Raw genomic sequence first — 19,868 nt, 5'->3', positions numbered from 1 at the left:
TCCCTTCTGTTTGGCTAAGGTTTTATGTTGTTACTCTTTTTCATTCTGCATTTGAATACTTTATTCATTTATTTTCTGGAATAAATATTTTGAAATGCAAAATCCTTTTCTGTGTGGCTTTTAACTACATACCTTTTCCAAGTTAAAATTGTCTTCAGTTCGACTGTCCTCTGAGTTTTCTGTGTTCTTCTCGTCATCCCCTTTATCTGCATTTGCAAATACAGACGCCACTCGGACCACAGGCAAGGGCACATCCCGAGGGACAAACCTCACTGAACTGATGGGCATGGTCCACAGTTTAATTTTCTTAAAAGATTTGGTTTTGGCAGAATACCGTGATTCGCAGACAAAAACATCCTCATCTCGAAAGTTTTCTGGGCACAATTTGAAGTATTCCTGGGAGACATAAGAATAAGATTATTAGTTAGGTGAATGTTCTGGAAACAAGTCAACCAAAAAAACCAAAACCACACATCAATCAAGCCAACACTAACCTGTTAAGACTTTCTGACAGTTAACAACAAACAGTAAGTAAATGGTTAGCAATGTACAAGCCTCTCCCTGCTACAGAAGAGCCTTATTAAATACATACCCTTTAGCTTACCAACTACCTTTTTGAAAATATATTAGCATTTCACACTGCTATAATGTTCCTAAAAGCTTTGGGCAGGGCTCAATGTGCCTGTATCAGATAGATACACAAAAGGTATACTTTATTACCTAAAAAGCACACTGACAATTTTTAATGATCTTTCAGAAAACGTCATCCTCAAAAATTAGCCTGGCAGTATAAAAAAATTTAAGTGAACTGCATTTAGCTATATATTGTAGGCAAGCAAATGGTGGTATTTCATCATCATGATCAGATTAATTTCCTCCTAAATCTTTACACAATGGCATATAGACACAGCTTTAAAAAATTTCAAATTTTAAAGGGTCTGATTTATAAATACAACTTTTTTTGTGTTTGTAAATTTTATTTTCATGGAATGATTTGAACTTTGGAGACTAAGGAGTTTCTTACCTTGACAAACATGACCACACATTTTCCTAGAATTTTACTAACGGGAACTTTATTATAATAGTCACTCTTAAAAACTTCTTTTTCTAGAAATTTCCGTGTAGCCAGATGGAATGTTTCATTTGGCCGATAAAACCAACAGCCATACAACCATTTTTCACCTCAAAACAAAAAGGGAGACAGAGAGGAAATTACCATTAATAGAAATCACACATTCTTGCAAAATGAGCAAAATCTCCATCCATTCTGCCATGGCCTGAACAATGTGCTTTTTAGGCCACAGTGTCTTAAAATTGTTATCTTGGAAGAAATGATATTCTCAAGTAATGAAGCATAACGAGGCCTAAAAAAATGCTACGTTCCCCCTCATACTAAAGGATGTATAATATATAGGATGAAGAAGGCGGTGAGACCTGCCCTAGTCTGCTGGGGCCAGGACACACTCCAGACCGCACTTTGGTAAGGACAGAGCATCCAAAGCATAGAAGGGATACAGTGAGCACTCAGGAGAAGGAAGACAAAGGTATCTCACGAGGAGCAGCTGAGGGAACTGGACTGCATCAGATCACGTTTCTGTCTGCTTCTGGCTTCATTAACTCCTATTTGTTCTCCATATTTTACATGAAAGGCAGCTGTTCTAGGACGCCTTTTTGAAATCAAATTCTAGGCCAAGACACATGTCACACTATAATAATTTCTTTTTTATTTGTGATTTGTACCAAAGCGGTTCTGCGAGGGGTAAAACACGAGCCTTTAGTTCTTATGAGGCTCTGCCATCCTCCAGTCTGGCTTACTGTGTGTTTTTAAGAAACAGCAGCAGTTGAGTGAATGAATATCAACCTCACTTCAGGAAGGGGCATTTCCTTTGACTCAACTGTGCCACTCAGGAGAGTGTGAGATCAGACGTTTTTCACACAGCTGGTGCTTACTTCTACTTACCGATACAATGTAGAACGACTACTGTTGCAAGGCATAACTGTCTGAGTTACAATTTTCTTCCCTGAGGACCAAGGAGGAGTAAAACAGTCCCAGCTTACCAATCTGCCCTTTGATTTAAAACAAACTTACCAGCAGAATCTTCCCAAAGCCTCTCAATGCAGACGATGTGTGGCTGCAGGCTGGCCTCTGCGGGCTCCACGTAGACATAGTCTCCAACATGGTACATGCTATTCTTAAAGCTGCAGTCCTGGCTGTACGTGCGGTGTAAGCCGGAGAGGCCTGCGGCGCCTGAGGAGTCTTCACTCTTTTCAGCTTCTTCGGTGAAAAAGATAAAAATGTTCCCATTAATGGGATGTGGGGATCAGATGTGGGATTCAAACAACATGTACTAATATGTTTCATGCTTTCCTAGACCTTCAAGGGCAGGATTCAGGACAAACGGCATGATATCCATACTCCCAAGAGCCTTTACACAAACTTGCCTTTTTGAGTTACAACCGTCATTAATTTAAGTAAATGCAAAATAAACAAATGACTTACACAATTAAAATAACCATGTTAATAATATATGCTCAGTGTGTCATTCTGGATGATAAAGAAAGGTATAAAGAAGAAAACAGCTTACCTGTCAATCATGCAGTCCTGGAAATAATGTCATATATACTTCCCTTCTATCAATGCTTCTGAAAAATTTTCCCCCAATAGTTATTATGTGGGTATGTCAAAATGGAATCTTAGAATTGAAAAAAATATGGAATATGTGTAGCATACAATATAATGTAAACTATGTATGTTTACACTGAATATACACTGAACAGGGGCACCTGCTTGGCTTAGTCAGAAGAACATGTGACTCTTGATCCTGGGGTCATGAGTTCAAGGCACATTTTGGGGACAGAGATTACTTAAAATAAATAAGTAATAATAATAATAATAATAATGATAAAAAGATACACTGAGCAGTTCCCAAGATTAATGCTCTTCAATAAGACTTATTTTTGCTAAATAATATTTTTTGATGGCTGCTATGCAAGCCATCATTTGCAAATACCGTAGGGTTTTGGTTTTTGGGTTTTTTTTTTAGATTTTATTTTTGAGTAATCTCCACAGTCAACATGGGACTTGAATTCACAACCCCAAGATCAAGAGTGGCACGCTCCATTGACTGAGCCAACCAGGAGACACCCCAGTGTTTTGTGCTTTTGAGGATAAAGCTTTGCTCACATCTTTATTTCCTTATGATAACTTTCTATAAATGCAACAGCTGGAAATAAGCATTTTAAATGCTTTTTAAAAAAGATTTATTTACTTGACTGAGAGAGAGAGAGAGACAGTGAGAGAGAGAGAGAGCACCAAGCAAGAGGGAGAAGAGAGAGAGGAAGCAGCAGGCTCCCAGCTGAGCAGGGAGCCTGACAAGGACTCAATCCTGGGACCCCTGGATCATGACCTGAGCTAAAGGCAGATGCTTAACTGACTGAGCCACCAGGTGCCCCTTAAACATTTTTTAAAATGCATATTCAAACCAACCCCAAAAGTCTATACCAATTTTAGTGCCTCACTGTCTAGCCACAAGCGTTTGTTTCTCCATTCTTGCCCCAACACTCCTATTATAATTTTTAAAAAATTATTTTATTTGAGAGAGGGAGCACAAGTCGGGGGAGGGGCAGAGGGAGAGGGAGAGGGAGAAACAGATGCCCTGCTGAGCAGGAAGCCTGATGTGGGGCTCAATCCAAGATCCCAGGATCATGACCCAAGACAAAGACAGACATTTAACTGACTGAGCCACCTAGGTGGCCCCACATCATTTCTAAAAAATTTTGCCAATTTTGGTGGAAAATGTTATCTAGTATTTGATTAGTCAAATGAATCCCTGTAAGATACACAAGAGGTTCACAAGGTTCTTCAGATTATATACCAGCACGAACATGGTGAACTGAAAAAGGTACAGAGACAGTACAAAATGAAAGAGTGCTAGTTAAACCCCCAAAATTCTAGAGAAAAGAAACAGGCTGATTAAAAGTGCTCACCTGCAAACATATGCTACCTTTCATGAAAAAAGATGATGCAGAGGGCAGAGTGCTGAGCCACAGAGGAATATTTCTAATGACTCTGCCCAGCTGGATTTCAAGATTGCTTGGAACTAATGACTCCTTCCATTTCTCCCTTTCTGAATGAGAATGTCTCTCATTATCCCATGCATGTGCCGTCACTATGTTATAGGAGCAAAGAACTTGTTTTTTAGTTTCATAGGTCCACAGATGGAGAGGAACTGTGTCCCAGGAGAGATCATACCCATATACATACATTTAAATGATTTAGATAATAAGATTTGGGACCTTTGAGCACATAAAGCTGATAATATTTACATGAGATTCTGATACCTGGTAGAGGGGTGTTACTGCAACAAACACCTAAAAAATAGGGAAGTGACTTTGGAATTGGACAAAAACAGAGACCAGAAGAATTCTGAGAAAAGAAAAAGCCCTCTGCTGCCTTAAATAGACTGGCAGAGAAATGGACCTTAAGGACTTGGCAGTAGAAGGCACAGCTGGAAATGAAGAAAATGTTGCTGGAAAGGAGATCCTTGTTACATACTGGCAGAAAGCCTGGCAGAACTGTGCCCTGCAATCACTTGGATTCTGAGCCTCTTGGGCTGATCTCTTTGTTATCTTTCTCCTTCTTTGTTGTTCCATTGCCTCTGAGCATTCTTCTTCATCTGCTAATCCTTTTCTAAATGTTTCCTTTCTGCCATCATTAAAAACATTTTAAAACTGAATCACTTTGACCTATAACAATGTGTTAACTTGTTATATCACCAGTTACTTTGACACATTAATATATATTTAGCAAAATGCTAAAACAAAACAAAGCAAAACAAAACGCTGACTAGAAGTTCTCTATGTACAATTTTCTCCCCATTGCCAGACCCATCCCTCAAAAGAAAAATCTGACCGTAAGCGTGACTGCCGGCATGCCAGAGCTACCAAGTTTAAAGGGCAAGGGGTCTCACGACTTAGAATACATCCTCTCAGAACTGCACCTCTAGCCTTTCAGACAGCTGCTGTTTCTCGATCTGGACACTTTAGTGCAATCACCGAAAGGGTTGGGGAAGGGAACAGAGGTTCATCTCCTTTAAATGTAGACTTTCAGCTGTTTTCACACCTCCATCTGCAGGCGTAGCTGGTGCAGACGGCTTTCACCTGCAGGCCTACTACTCTTCTTCATCAGATGCTGGCAGGGAAGGCAGTGTCGACAACTCGCCCAAACTCTCATTGCCACTATCTCCTTCTCCGTTGCTTTCCTTCTCTCTCTCTCTCTTCATTTTTTTTTTTTTTTTGAGGAGGGGAATGGTTTACATTTATGTCTTTAGTTTTGCTTTAAAATCCCCTTTCCATCATTTTAAAGGTGTTTTGGGATGTACTAGCAGTAGGCATCTGTACAGTGCAGAAAGTGAAAGGCCTCCATGTTCTCTTACCTTTGCTTACTTCCCCTTGTATGAGTGGTTAGTTCTGACATTTAATATAAAAACAGGGTGTGTGAGATCTTCTAGTTTCCCTTAATTTCCATCATTATTAAGACACCTCCTCTTATGGCTTAAAGACATAGAGGGCTGACTGACATATATAACCACTATCCTACTTCCTGATGGTTTGCTGTCTTTTTAATATTCATTGAGTCACCTGATACAGGGTGAACTAAAGCAGACTACGGTCCTCTCGTGGTTACAATAAGCCTTCCTCATCAGTGCTTCTAGTGCTGACTTTACATTGTATGGCAAAGCACCACTTCTTACCTACTTCCAGTCCCACCACTGGAAAATATAGTCCCTGAGTTGATGTTTAAAAAACAGTGTTGGGGCACCTAGGTGGCTCAGTGGGTTAAAGCCTCTGCCTTCAGCTCAGGTCATGATCCCAGGGTCCTGGAATCGAGCCCTATGTCGGGCTCTCTGCTTAGCAGAGAGCCTGCTTCCTTCCTCTCTCACTCTCTCTGCCTGCCTCTCTTGCCTACTTGTGATCTCTGTCAAATAAATAAATAAAATCTTAAAAAAAAAAAAAAAAAAGCCTAGTGTTAACAGGGCTGCTCTTGGCAGCCTTAGAAAGCAGCTCTGTGCAGCAGGGCTCCCCTTACTCCTGTCAGCAAAGGCCTGCAGGCTCCTGAGACAGGCACAGCAATGGGAAAGGAATGAACATTTCCTACTGTGTTTTTTCTTTATGGGGCTCTGTTTTTGTATCACAAGCCTTTTTCACAGATTAAGTCGCTGGAAATATTTCCTCGTAACAAAGGATCAGTCAAGGGCAGTGACGAACAGTTTATAAAATGTCAGTACCAGGGCACCTGGTGGCTCAGTGGGTTAAGCTGCTGCCTTCAGCTCAGGTCATGATCTCAGGGTCCTGGGATCGAGCCCCACATCGGGCTCTCTGCTCAGCGGGGAACCTGCTTCCCCCTCTCTCTTTGTCTGCCTCTCTGCCTACTTGTGATCTGTCAAATAAATAAATTAAAAAAAAAAATGTCAGTACCAAGGCTGCCTAGTGGGTTCACATATCATTGCTAATCCACCAAGAAGCAAGACAGCAAGTACTGTCATAAGCTCCTGCTCCTCCGCTAGAGTTAAAGCCTTAGAGCAGCGATTCCCACAACTGAGTGTACATCAGAACCACCTACATGACTTGCTAAAACATAAAATACAAGAGTATTTTCATTTCTTTTTTTAAAGTAGGCTCCACGCCCAGCACGGAGCCCAAAGTGGGGCCTAAAAGCTCACAACCCTGAAATCAAGACCTGAGCTGAGATCAAGACTTAAACTGAGATCAAAAGCCTGAGAATTTGCATTCCTCATCAGTTCTCAAGTAATGCTGATGCTGTTTGCCTAGAGGCCACATTTTCAGAACAGCCTTACAGTAATTTAAGAAGCAGCTGTTACTAATTTTGCATTGTCAAGAAGTGTCAATAAAACTTAAAAAAAAAAAAAAAGTCTAAGTATACAAAATTTTGTCAGTAGAAACAACATGGATTGTTCCCAAATGTCACACCCATTATGGCATTGGCATTTTCTGTTTCCTCTTTCATTGATTTCCAACCTGATTTTTATTGTTTCCTCTACTTACTTCAGGTTTGATTGGCTTTTTTTCCCTAACTTCTTGAGGTGGAAACATACCTATTTTAGATCTTTACTCCTTTCAACATATGTATTTAAAGTTATAAATTTCTTCCTATGAACTGCTTTAGATATATACCATAAATTTTAACATATTGTTTTCATTAATTTAATACATTTAATTAATAATTAAATACATTTCATACATTGCATTCAAGATTTTTCTAATTGTTCTTGTAACATCTTTGATCCATGGGTTAGAGGTGAACCACTTCATTTCCAAATATCTGGGGATTCTCCAGATTTCTTTCTGTTGCTAATTTCTAGTCTAAATCCCATTGTGTTCAGAGAGCAAACTTTCGTATTTCAATCCTTTTAAATCTTCTGAAACTTGATGCATGACCTAGCGTATGGTCCGATAATGCTGCCTGTGTGTTTGACAAGAATGTGTATTCTACAGTCCCTGGGTGCAATGTTTCACACGTCAACCATCAAGCCGGTTGACAGTCCATGTCTTATCTTGCTGTAAAAACCCCACCATAGCCCGGGTAGCTTAAACAACATTCATTTCTTAGCTCTGGAGGGCAGAAAATCCAAAATCAAGGTGCCAGCACATCTGGTGTCTGGTGACAGCTCACTTTCTGGTTCACAAATAGTCATCAACTTGTTCTTCATCCCCTTATAACAGTAACAGTCCTCTCGTGGTGGCTCGACCCCTACAACCACACCCAAACCTAATTACCTCCTAAAGGCCCTACCTCCAATTACCATCAAATTGGAGAGGAGGCTACAACACATCAGTTTTGGGGGAATGTAAACTTCCAGTCCACAGCAATGCTATTTCAAGTCTTTTGTATTTTTGAAGTTGGTCTATCAACTAGTGAGAAAAGATACTGATTTTTAGTCTAGTTGGTCCATCAATTGCTTAGGAAGGAGTATTGAGACTATAATTATTAAACTATTTCTCTTTTCAATTCTATCAGTTTTTACTTCATGTATTTTGAGGCTCCACTATTAGATGTATATACATTTATAAATACTACATGTTCCAATGTCCTGATCCTTTTAACATTATGAGGTATCCCTCTGTCTCCAGTCATAGTTCTTCTCTTAAAAGTCCATTTGGTATTGATGGTGCCACTCCAACTCAATAGTACATCATTCCCCCTTCTTTTCCTTTCAGCTTATTTTTGCCTTCAGCTCTGAAACAAGTCCTTTGCAGATCAGCATAGAGTTAGGTATTTTAAAATTCAGTCTGCAATTTGATCCAAGTGTTTAGTCTACTCATAATATGTAACTTACTTTTTCTAAAAAAAGGATTTTATTTATTTGTTTGACAGAAAGAGCAAGGGAGCACAAGCAGGGAGAGCTGCAGAGGGAGAAAGAGAAGCAGGTTCCCCACTGAGCAGGGACCCTGATGTGGGGGCTGGATCCCAGGACCCCGGGATCATGACCTGAGCTGAAGGCAGCCGCTTAGCGACTGAGCGACCCAGGCGCCTCTGTAAGTTACTTATTGATATGACTGAATTCATGTCTGCCCTTTGTTATTTGTTTTTTACATGTCTTATGTTTTTTGTTTCTCTTTTCCTTCTTTAGGAAGTATTTGTGCCAAGCAAGTATTTCTGCTGTAGCACTTCTCTAATTCCTCCGTTGGGTTTTTATTGCTATTTGTTTTTAGTGGCATTACAATACGCATCTGTAACTTACCACCATCTACTTCAGGTTGATCCTAACTTGATTTTGTTAACTAGTGCGGCTTTGCTCCGAAATAGCTCCATTCCTTTGTGCTACTATTGTCATATATAATACTTCTATAAATAATGTAAACCTAACAATGAGGTTGTACCTTTTTCTTTAAACAATCCTAATGTTTTTGGAAGAAACAGAGAAGAAAAGTGAAAAAACATAGGCAGACTTTTGTATTTACCAAATTTACCATTTCCACTACTCTTCAGTCCTTCCTGTGGATTTGAGCCAACCATCTGGTGCTGTTTTCTTTTGGCCTGAAGCTCTTCCTTTGGTATTTCTTACAGGGAAGATCTGCCAGCAGTGAATTCTGTTTTTGTTTATCTAGGAATGCCTCATTTCAGCTTCATTTTTTAAAGGATAGTTTCACTGGTTATACTGGTTTATTCAGTTCTTGTCCTTTTTAGCACTTTTGAGTATCATGTTCCGCTTTCTGACCTCCATTATTTCTTCAGAGCCATTACCATACTATTGTTCTCAAGATTTTTCTTTCAGCAGATGTAACTAGAGGTGGTTCTCCTTGTATCTACTTAGTGTTTTTATTTAGAGTCATGGGCTACTGTTTTCTAACAACTTTCAAGTTTACAGCCATTCCAAGTATTTTTCCCCTTTCTTTCTCTTCTGTCCTCTGAGACTCTCAACATAAGTATTCTAAGACACATGGAATGAAGGTTTGCACTGAAGTCTGCTTGGCCAAGGGTCAGCCAATGATTTAGGTGAAGACTGTCCTCAAACACCTCAAATTCAGAAGGACTCACCTTCTGCTAACTGATGTGCATGTGGCTTGGGGGACACATTCAAAGTTGTAATTAATTTTCAAGTAAGCAAAAATGTATTTTGCTTTTCGTTAGGTTCTTCCATCTTGCTTGCATGGGCACAGTTTTCCAGTCAGCAAAGAATATGTGAGAGCTGTGTCAGACCTTCTGTGGCTACTTCCAGGATATCCCTCAACCTCAGCTGTAATCTTGACTAGCAAAGCTGCAGGTTTACCCCATTCACCTCTGTACTGATCACTTTTAGCTGGCAAAGACACCCCTCAACCACATACCCTATCGTCATCCTAAATGAGTACATCCCCTCTGGCGGCAAAGTGGCTGGGTTCTGTGCAGCTAGCTTTATGGTGGTAAATTTTCTTGCCAATCAGGTTCCCTTCTCTTCTTTGCATATGTCATTGTGCATGAGAATTTACTTTAAATCAATTTTATTTTGTTTTCTTACCTACAGAAAGAAAAGCCCTAAGCAAATGTGATGCTAAAGACTAACATAACTCTTCAAAAATCACAATCCTAGGTATGTACGTGAACTCTATAAGAAATACACCTGAAATTAATGTAACATTGTGTGTCAATAATGCTCAAAAAAGGTAGCTAGCTGTCTCATGAAAAGAATGAATAATAATAAAAGCCTTGTAAGAAATGATCAAATTTCTTCTTTCCTCAGTAAAATAATGATTTTAATTATTTTGAGTAAAAAACCCATTTTACCAAGTTTAATAGAAATCTTTTTTTTTTTTGTAAAGAGAGGGAGAGCAAGCAGGGGGAGGGGCAGAGGAAGAGGGAGAATCTCAAGCGATTCCTCACTAAACCTGAACTAGGGCTCGATTCCACAACCCTGAGATCATGACCTGAGCTGAGGTCAAAAGTCTTATGCTTAACCAATGGAGCCATCCAGGCACCCCTAAATCATTTCTCTTAAAGGGAAGCTGTTTGCTGAATTTTAAGAAGTTCACTTTAGGGTGCCTGGGTGGCTCATTCAGTTGAGCATCTGCCTTCAGCTCAGGTCATGATCTCAGGGTCCTGGGACTGAGTCCCACATTGGGCTCTCTGCCCAGCTGGAAGCCTGTTTCTCCCTCTGCCTGCCACTCCCCCGCTTGTACCTGCTCACTCTGTCAAATAAATAAATAAAATCTTAAAAAAAAACCAAAACAACAAAAAACATTAGTTAACTTAGTAGTTTTCAAACATAACGACTAGTACTCCACATCATTCCTCTTATCCATTTAAGGATTCAGCAGCTTGGTTCCTGATACATCTCTTCATGACCTTGTAACATTTTCTGAATCATGTATATAGGTAATAAAACCAAATGGTTTTTTCTTTTCCAAAGAAATGTGTTTTGTTTTTTTTTTAAATCATGTTATTTTCTCCCTGATGAAATAAGGGAGTAACAGCACGGGAGCTATTTAAAGATTTACAGCAGTTGAGGAAGCCTTAGGCCACTGCTGAGGGGGCAGCACTGCTTAAAAAGCTACTGAGTGCACTTGGGAGCAGGGGGGTTTTACTCTGGTCCATGTCTGGTAAACTTTACTTACAAAAGAACACCAGAAATGACTTACACAAAATTCCCTGCATCCTTCTTATTTCTTTTGCAAGCCCATTTGAAGGCAAAATAGAAAATAATATAAAGTGTACATGTGTGTATATACATGCTTTGAGTGGAGGACACTGATTATACTGTGTCCATTTAGGTGGGGAAATCGAATTCAGGAAATATTTTTGAGCTTCTTTTCCTCGAGGTCATTTATACTCTAGATTTGAAAAGTGAAAAGAGATGTTCTTTGTTAAGAAATAGTTTTGCCCCATGTTGGATCAAACCACACAGGCCTGTTAGACACAAATGGACCACAAGGAGAAAGTTCTATGCGTGTCTCGGCCACACATATGCGGGTACATGGGCTTGGGCAATGCAGGTGCGGCCGTGGATGAGGTAGGCCCTCTCTCTAGTATAGTGGCTTCCAGAAATTAAGGACACATCTTTGAGTATCTTCAAATGCCAAGCGGCAATCTGAATCTGGTACTGGCTCCTCTTCAGAGGAGCACCGCCGGAAAACTATAAGGAAAAATACCTATAATGAACGACATACCTCTAAGAAAATGGCTTCAAAATATGAAAAAAAATCTAACAACCACATCTTCCAAGAAATCCAGTAACAGTCCAACTCTACTTTGTAAACAAGTAAGCAAGCAAGCAGGCAAATAAACCAGCATGTGAAAGAAAACTGGTTAATGTAGGAAGTGTTCCACAAACATTAAGCCCTTAAAGTCTGTATAAACCATCCTAGGCAAGTTCATTGGTGTTGTTAAATCTGCTGCATTCTATTTCACTAAAATGTGACATTCTACTATTTTCGGGTGTCACTACTTTTGGTCCACCAAAGTGGTCCAGGATCCAGACGCTGGTTAAACTCACCTTAGCAAATAACCAATTATGGCTGGAAGGCCAGGTTTTCATCTCAGGGTACTGGATGAACAGTGAATGTCTGGCGAAGTCCATTTCCATCGCATTCACATTAGTAACAGCTCCTGACAGTATTATGTGAGTAGAGAGGAGACTTTGGGGGATCAAATACATGTTTCCTGCAGAAGTTAGTCTATGCCAAAGACATGGTTGTTGTAGCATGTGGATTCTCCTGCCAGCTGCAGTGGGCTCAGGCAGAAGTAGGGCACGCTGCTGCCCACGCCCAGGGGCCCAATGCTGAGCGAGAAGACATCAACTAAAGCCTAGCCATGCACTGCCTCCCCCGTGGAGAGCGCGGCCAGTATGTCCCAGTCACAGATGTATGTCAACGAAGTGAGCCTAGTGCTCCGCGTCCTGTGGGGCAGTGGTGTGGCGGTGTCCCAGTCCCGGTAGTCCTGGCTGCCCCAGCCCCATGCTGGTGCCACCGGCAACACCACTGGCTGCAGGGCCAGCAGGCTGGCCGTGACAGTGACTCTAGCAAGTCCAGAAATGATCAAATTTCTAATAAAAGCTCCCACTGTCAAAATATTTCTAAATTCTAGCAAGTAACTCAAAGTAACATTTTGGGGCTGATACAATGAAAATAAAGATTTCGTCCTAGTATTGTGGTTCAACCAAAGTATCATCTCCTCTGGCCCAAGTCTGCAGGAAGAAAGCCGTCCTGCCACATGACAGGGCAGAATCTTGATGCACTCACTGCTGAGAATGCTCCCCAGCTCCAAGCAGGCCCCCAGGCTTCTTCTGCCAATAGTATTTTGACCTGGTGAGCTCCACTCCTGTGAGCTAACTGACCGTTCCTGAAATACTAGGGCCCACAGCTGTGTCACACAGCACTTCAATTGTTAATAGTCTGATGACCAAACCGAGGACGACAAAAGCATTCCTATTTCAACATGTCCATTCTGAAAGAGTCAACATTCACATAGACAGGATTCATCCCCACAGCTGGCTTGGAGAGCCAGAACTAGAACAGAGTATAATATTTCTTCATATTTAATAAAATGAAAAGAAACCAACCTCTTTTTTCTTCTTCTCGTTTTAGTTTATCCTCCTCTAGTTCTTTTGGCAATTTTTCCTTCTTCTCTTTCTCCACATCATTATGCAAATGCTTTGTGGTATAGCTGAGTGCTGGTGAAAGCAGGATCTCTCCGTTTTTGCAAAGTTCGTCACGGATTTTAATAAAAAACTGCTGCAGCTCTACCGCATCTTCGTAGATTTCGGAGTCTGTCCTACAAGGGCATCAAGAGTACCTATTGACACACAAGCTGCTTCCTTCCCACACCTTGGCTACATGGAGGACCCTACCCAATGCTTCCGTAACACGCTAATGGGTATAATGGTACTTCTATTCAGAGGGTATCTCCTTGAAAGTTTTAGAACAACGTGAAGTGCCGTTTTACCTCAGCAAGCCTCATACCCACCAGTTTTCTCTTTCTTAAGGCTCACTTCTTATACAGCTCAAGTAAAAGAAAAGGCCTCACACAGTTTTCTGGGGAAAAACAAGGCGCACGCATCTGTTGATTCTTGCCACAGAAGGGGGCTGCCACGATCAAGGACTACTCTGAGTTCCACACCCCTTACAACACTTACTTGTCTCTATTCCTTGGATTAATTTTTACTTTCTTTTAATTGAGGGACCCACACATTATATAAAGTATTGACAAAAGATTTAGGCAATGTCCACTTTCTTCTCTTTGAATCTCTATCATGCTTGCCTAGGCTGATAGGCCCCAGCAAATATTTGACGCTAAACTGCAAAGTCACGAGGGCATCCATCCTGTAACGGTTACAAACCTCAGAGTCAGTGTTCATGTCAGTTTCCCAGAAATGACTACATAATATTGGGGAACCAGCAGAGGCAACATAGTGAAAGATGGGGAAAAAATGATCTGCTTTTTAAAGACGCTTTCCTCATTTACAGAATGGGTAAAAACAGCTTCAGAATTTAGACTAGAAGAAATTTTCTTATTCTCTCTAATCCACGGTGGTCTGAGGATGGCTTAAACGTAATTCTATTGGGGTGCCTGGGTGGCTCAGTGGGTTAAAGCCTCTGCCTTCGGCTCAGGTCATGATCCCAGGGTCCTGGGATCGAGCCCTGCATCGGGCTCTCTGCTCAGCGGGGTGCCTGCTTCCTCCTCTCTCTCTCTGCCTACTTGTAATCTGTCAAGTAAAATAAATAAAATCTTAAAAAAAAAAAAAAGTAATTCTATTAACTAGGAATACGAGGGTCTGAGAAATGATTCACAAAGTAACCACAAAGTCTAGCAGCAGTTAGGAACACATTCTGGTTGGGGGACACGGGTAGGCGTAGCAAGCCCAGTCAGCTCCCTGCTGATACCCACCACTAGAGCATCAAATGTTAGTGAAGCCTCTGGAATGCTTCTCCTCATCAGCAAAGGTGAACTGGCAAACAATCTAAAAACACTGCCAATAAACAACCTAAATGAATGTTTCTAGAAAGGTTTTAAAAATCTTTTTAGGTTACAGAAATGCTAATACTTGTAGGAAAGCAATAAAAATAAAACTGGTCAAGGGAAGAAACTCCTCTGATATTATTTTGATGCCTGTTTTCTGAACAGAAATGTCTTAAGACTATTCACTTGACGTTAAAATTCATTTTATAAGAGCTTACAATTTTAAGTATAAAGTTAAAAATGAAAATGCACTTTTGGCAACTCCTGTTACACTGAAAGGGCAGATTTGTAATTCCATCAGGCTGTTCAGTAATGAAGTAATGTAGTACACGGCCATTAAACATCTGATTTATCTTTCCTGTTTTGTTTCAACAAAGTAATATGAAGAATTTATTAATCTAAGAGGATCAGTGTTGCCTGCATGCAAAAGAACAAAAACTAAAGATAGAAAAAGAAAATAACTTTTTCCCCTTAGCTGGTGGGTAATCTTTAAAAGGCAGACATCCAGCAAAATGAAATAATTAAGAGTACAGGAAGCTCTTAGTGCCTCCGTTGTCCTTGCCTTCCCAAGGGTCCCCCTTTCTGTAAGGTAGTCAGAGAACTGAACTCAGGAATGCTGCCAGCAGACGAGGGAAGCCAGCGGCTGACTGGCATGAGTCGTGCCGTGCTGTTACTGACTACTGCTGACGGACAGACCTCTGTCCCCTGAGGGAACTTTCAGACTGCTTCTATTTCAGGATGTAAGGTCCTAAGTGATATTAAGTGTCAGTGGTGGAGAGGGGTGAGTGTAAAGAAGCATGAACACTGCTGGGGATCAACATAGAAATGTAGGGCCCACGAGCTTCATTAAATTCATGAGCTTAGTATTTTTGAGATCTCCATCTTCACTACTGGTGAAAGAGCTAGAACGAGGGTTTATCACTCACTGAGATGATGCATCTCTGCCTGAGCAGCATGGGGCTATGCTTAAGTACCATAAGCAGTCATAATACGACCCTTTCACAAAGATAAAGAACAGCTTCCCTCAGTTCTGCAAGGCTCTGGGGACAAGCGAGAAACTCATCACTGCCTCATGTCAATAAATGCACCCAAGACTCTACCTTCAGGGCTTACCTTCCAAAGCAAATCATGTCAACAATGGGAGAATGAAAAGAGCTCATTTCCTAGAGATACAAATCTGCTCATTTCTTAAAACAGACACATCATCTATTAAAGATAAAGTTGCTAATGTTGTAAGAGACAGATGCAGTTTTGCAAGACCCACAGACCTAAAACCAAGATGGAATGGGGGCAGGGCAGAAGTGGAGGAGAGGAGCAACTTTATTTAGACTTAGAACTATTTAAGAAAACTGAGAAAAAAAATGAAGTCTAAGCTCCATGAAAGAGAATCTGTGTCTTGCCCACTCATGTACCTCAAGTATCTAGAACATGGTTAGAACTAGTGCCCACTCAATTAACATTTGTTGAAAAAGTGAAAACAAAGAATGCAAATTTTGACTGCAAGATGTCTCCCCACCTTTCTTTCATTCATTTCTATCTCCACTGCTGAACATTGAGGACCATTTCCTAAATGTGTCACTCAAGCACCTCTCCAATATGACCCCAACTCCCCTATCTCTTGAATAGACCACATTCATTCTTTAACCCTATGCCTTCAGTCCAACTATTCGTGTTATCTATATCCCACCCATTCTCCTTTCCCCTGATGCCTCAGGTCTTTTCAGAGCTCTAGCACAGAGCTCCTACTCCACCATCTTTACTACATAGCAAGTTGTTATATGTTGTCTCATGCTTGGAATTATGTTTCCCTAAGCACAGGTCCTAACCCAGTTGTTGGACTTAGAGCACAGAGCACAGCCTAATCATCCACGGCTGGGCTCCACTGTGTGGCTGGGCTCCACTGACTGGTGTCTTGGTGACCAGCTCTGTAGCAGGGAACAATAGGAGCCACCCCACTTACTAGTTGTGTGACTTGAGGCAACTTACTTCTCTCTGTGTACTTCTTAAAATGCGAAGTGGGAAGATTATCACCTAGAACGGCTATTACAAGGGTTAGAGATGATCTAGATAAAGCATTTTGCATGGTGCTTTACAAAGAGCAGGTGCTATTAATAGGAACAGCAAACATTACTAATTTTTCTTTCAAGATCCAGAGCAAATGAAGGATTCACCAGATTTCCCAGCTGGAATTACTCTACGCCCACTGCCTAAAAGTCCCCTTTCAACATGGTAGACTATAAGCTCCAGGTAGGTAGGGTTTGTATTTTTAGCTTTTTATATTCCCCCAAAAGAGTCTCAAAGCACACAGAAGACACACTGTAACTGCTGAACTGAAATTGTTTAAATAGCCAGTAATACCATTCTTGCCTGGCAAAGCCATAACACACATCAAAATTAAAAGGGAATTCAAGTTTGATGGAAATTTAAATTTGATGGCTTCTTTTAGTACATTCAATATCTGCAAAAGGCATTTAAAAGTGAGAAATCTGAGATATAAAAAAAAAAAGAAGCCTTTTTAGGAACTAGAAATGGTGACCAAATTTAGATTGGCTAACCTTAGATCAACAACATAAGAGCTATTTTAATTTATTCAAAGCATGCTTGGATTGAACTCAAACTTGAAAAAAAATCACACTACTATTTCTAATTATAAGCATTTTATCCTTAAAAAAAAAAAAAGTTCTGTAAAAGGCTGTATTTTCAGAGTTTATGCTTTCCAACAGATCTTCAAATTTGTCCCGTATTCCTTCCCACGGGCCCGGATCCAGATGATGTGGCAGTGTGCCTGCTCTCCCCCATGGCATATGCTTGTGCTCTAGATGTTGTGGCCAAGTAAGAACTCAAAACAGCACCCCACCGAATATAACCATGTACCTAAGCTGAAACAGTTTATCAAAGCAGAATTTTCTTTTGTTTTGCATTTAATCACAACTTCTCAAAAAGAAATAGCTTGGAAAACCTACCGATTCATTCTTCGTGCCCTTTCCAAGACTTCAAACATATGTTCTTGAAATAAATCGAGCCGCCGGTAGCGATTATTTTCAACATTCTTTCTAATTATGTCAAAAGTAAGAGGAGGTTTGTTTGGGAAGTTGGGATCCACCGCAGGAATTTCTGCTAAGGAGTCACTGTAGCATCTTCCTTCGTCATCCTGATGACTCATGACTGACACAAAAAGATTGTGAATAAGTTCTTGAATCAGCAAGGTCACATTTGGGACATGAGAGTCCTCATCTCCCTCCAGGTCTCTCCGAGTTTCAAGCAGAACCTTGTGCAGGACAAGGGCATCTTTGTAGATCAAAGACTCGGGCTCATTGTAGGTACAGGCATTGTTAAACATCATGACGAAGTCCTCAACCATGGAGTCTATATCTTGGTATTTGTTGGCCATCATGTGACTTCGAATTTTTTCCATGTCCATGGGCTTTTTAATGGTCAGATAGTAGTCAGGCAGCTCGGATCTAGAGGGAAGCCTCAGAAATATGGCACTGAGGCGGCGACCCCTCTTATCAGTATAGTTCTTTACAGCTTCATAGACTTCATTTAGTTTCTGCTGCATTGGAGTCATGTATTTTGATTTTTTAGGAGAAATTCCACTCTTCCTACCTAAAAGAAGATATTGAATGTTAAATTAATAAAATAAAATAAATGAACCCAAATTTGTATACAGTTGGTAAAACATAATCATAAGGGAGTGTTCCAAGTGATTTGTAAAATAATTTAATTAGCACGTCTCTAGTGAAGTCTATCTTATGGACAAAAAAAACTGGAAACAAATTTAAACTGTTTTAGTAATCATATTTTTAGTGAGAGTAATAAGCACTATCATGTTAAGATAGCTGTGAAATGTAGAATAAAGCAAATGACTAGCTATGTGACATTCTAATTCCATCACCTGCAGCATCCTTGAGAACTGGGATTCTTTTAAAAAATATTTTATTTATTGATTAGAGAGAGCAAGCACGAGTGGAGGGAGGGGGAAAAGGAGAGGGAGAAGGAGACTCCCCGCTGAGCAGGGAGCCCAACAAGGGGCTCAATCCCAGGACCCTGAGATCATGACCTGAGCCAAAGGCAGATGCTTATTGAACTGAGGCACCCAAGTGCCCCAAGAACTGAGATTTTTATCACAGGAGAAAAGGAGACCCAGATATTAAAACAGAACACTGAATAAAAATCTCAGTTAAGAGCATCAGTATGAACTTACAATGTATTTTATCTTTAAATGTAATATAAACACACACAAAATTTCCTAGTTCTGAAAATCCTGGCAACAATGACAGTAGCGGTACAACCCCATGTAGCTTGACTACATTGGCCATAATTCTGAAATACAGATTTCAAATACTAACACCAGTAGCTCCTTAGCAAATGGCTGACTCCCAGTTGGCACAGGATAAGCCTCGTGCATCTTGAAACACAAGGCAGTAAAGAATGTGTCAATGTGGTCATGTCAGTAGAACACAGTGGCCAGCCTGGGACAAGAGGAGCATCAATAAGGACAACAACTGCAATGAGTTACAAGCAGCAACGTGTTTAAATTTAGTAGTTCTTAATGATATATAAAAATGAACAACAAACTGGGTAAATGTTGGCAGATACTGGTAAACCAATGTACTGCTTTGGAAACTAGTAAACAAAGGGTAGTAGGAATCTGTCTTTTATCCTTTCAAAAAACCCAAAACAAAATAAGACAAACAAGCAAAAATTGTACTACTGGGTAACCAAATATTGGATGAGGCAAAGTTTCTCTATACAGAGTACTCCAGTTGCTAAATGAGCAAGGTATGACAAAATCAGACTACTGTTATTTTATACCTCTTTAATGAATTAATGGAGTCAGCATCAATAGCTGTTAACATGTGGGAGAACACACAGCTGTTACTGGGCTACCCAGTGGAAGACCATTCACCACCTCTGAAGTTGGTTTTTGTGCCAAAAGGAGGAGATGAGGATCAAATCTAATTTAAATCAAGCCTCTTGCTCCAACTACCAATTTAGAGGAAATGCCAAGGAGACGAGAACACATAAACCATGTTTATGCAATTAGCAAAGCCCAGACCATGGGAAGCTGCAGTACAGCCCCAATTTCTTCAACAAATAAACTGCAAAGGAAAAAAAAAAAGAAAGTTGGGAGGGGGATTTACAGATTAAAAGTAGTGTCCATCAACTGCGGTTATATGGACCTTATTTAGCTTCTACCTCAAGCGGACATTCTTCAAGATGTGATGCAATGTAAGTGCAGAAAACCTATTGTGTTATAAAGCAAGCATCCTTGCTGGGCTGACAGTGAATCTCATCAAGCCTCTCGGGTAAACTTCCATTTTTTAAGAAATGAGAAGAATACAGGGACAAGTTAGTTGATATCGTAAGAAAGTGAACTGATTAACCCAAAATTTGAAACTGTACAAGAAGGTGA

At 40.4% G+C, this 19,868-nt stretch overlaps 1 protein-coding gene across 50 annotated transcripts in view; it reads right to left on the bottom strand.

Moving 5' to 3' along the window:
- Positions 1-19,868, bottom strand: part of PBRM1 (polybromo 1) — a 128,294-nt gene that overhangs the window by 46,662 nt on the left and 61,764 nt on the right. For 39 of the 50 annotated variants that reach the window (XM_082701028.1, XM_082701052.1, XM_082701067.1 and 36 more), the window contains 5 exons: positions 17,416-18,058; positions 13,056-13,267; positions 2,090-2,275; positions 1,025-1,182; positions 133-396 (listed from right to left, as the gene is read on the bottom strand). In XM_082701028.1, coding sequence (XP_082557154.1) covers positions 133-396; positions 1,025-1,182; positions 2,090-2,275; positions 13,056-13,267; positions 17,416-18,058 — 1,463 coding nt within the window. The remainder of the gene's footprint in view (positions 1-132; positions 397-1,024; positions 1,183-2,089; positions 2,276-13,055; positions 13,268-17,415; positions 18,059-19,868) is intronic. The other 11 variants (XM_082701034.1, XM_082701057.1, XM_082701035.1 and 8 more) reach the window with 1 other exon arrangement.

Source organism: Mustela nivalis, assembly GCF_964662115.1.
Source record: "Mustela nivalis genome assembly, chromosome: 1".
Taxonomy (NCBI): Eukaryota; Metazoa; Chordata; class Mammalia; order Carnivora; family Mustelidae; genus Mustela; species Mustela nivalis.
Note: the sequence above shows the minus strand (reverse complement) of the source record. Positions and strands in the feature narration are given on the sequence as shown.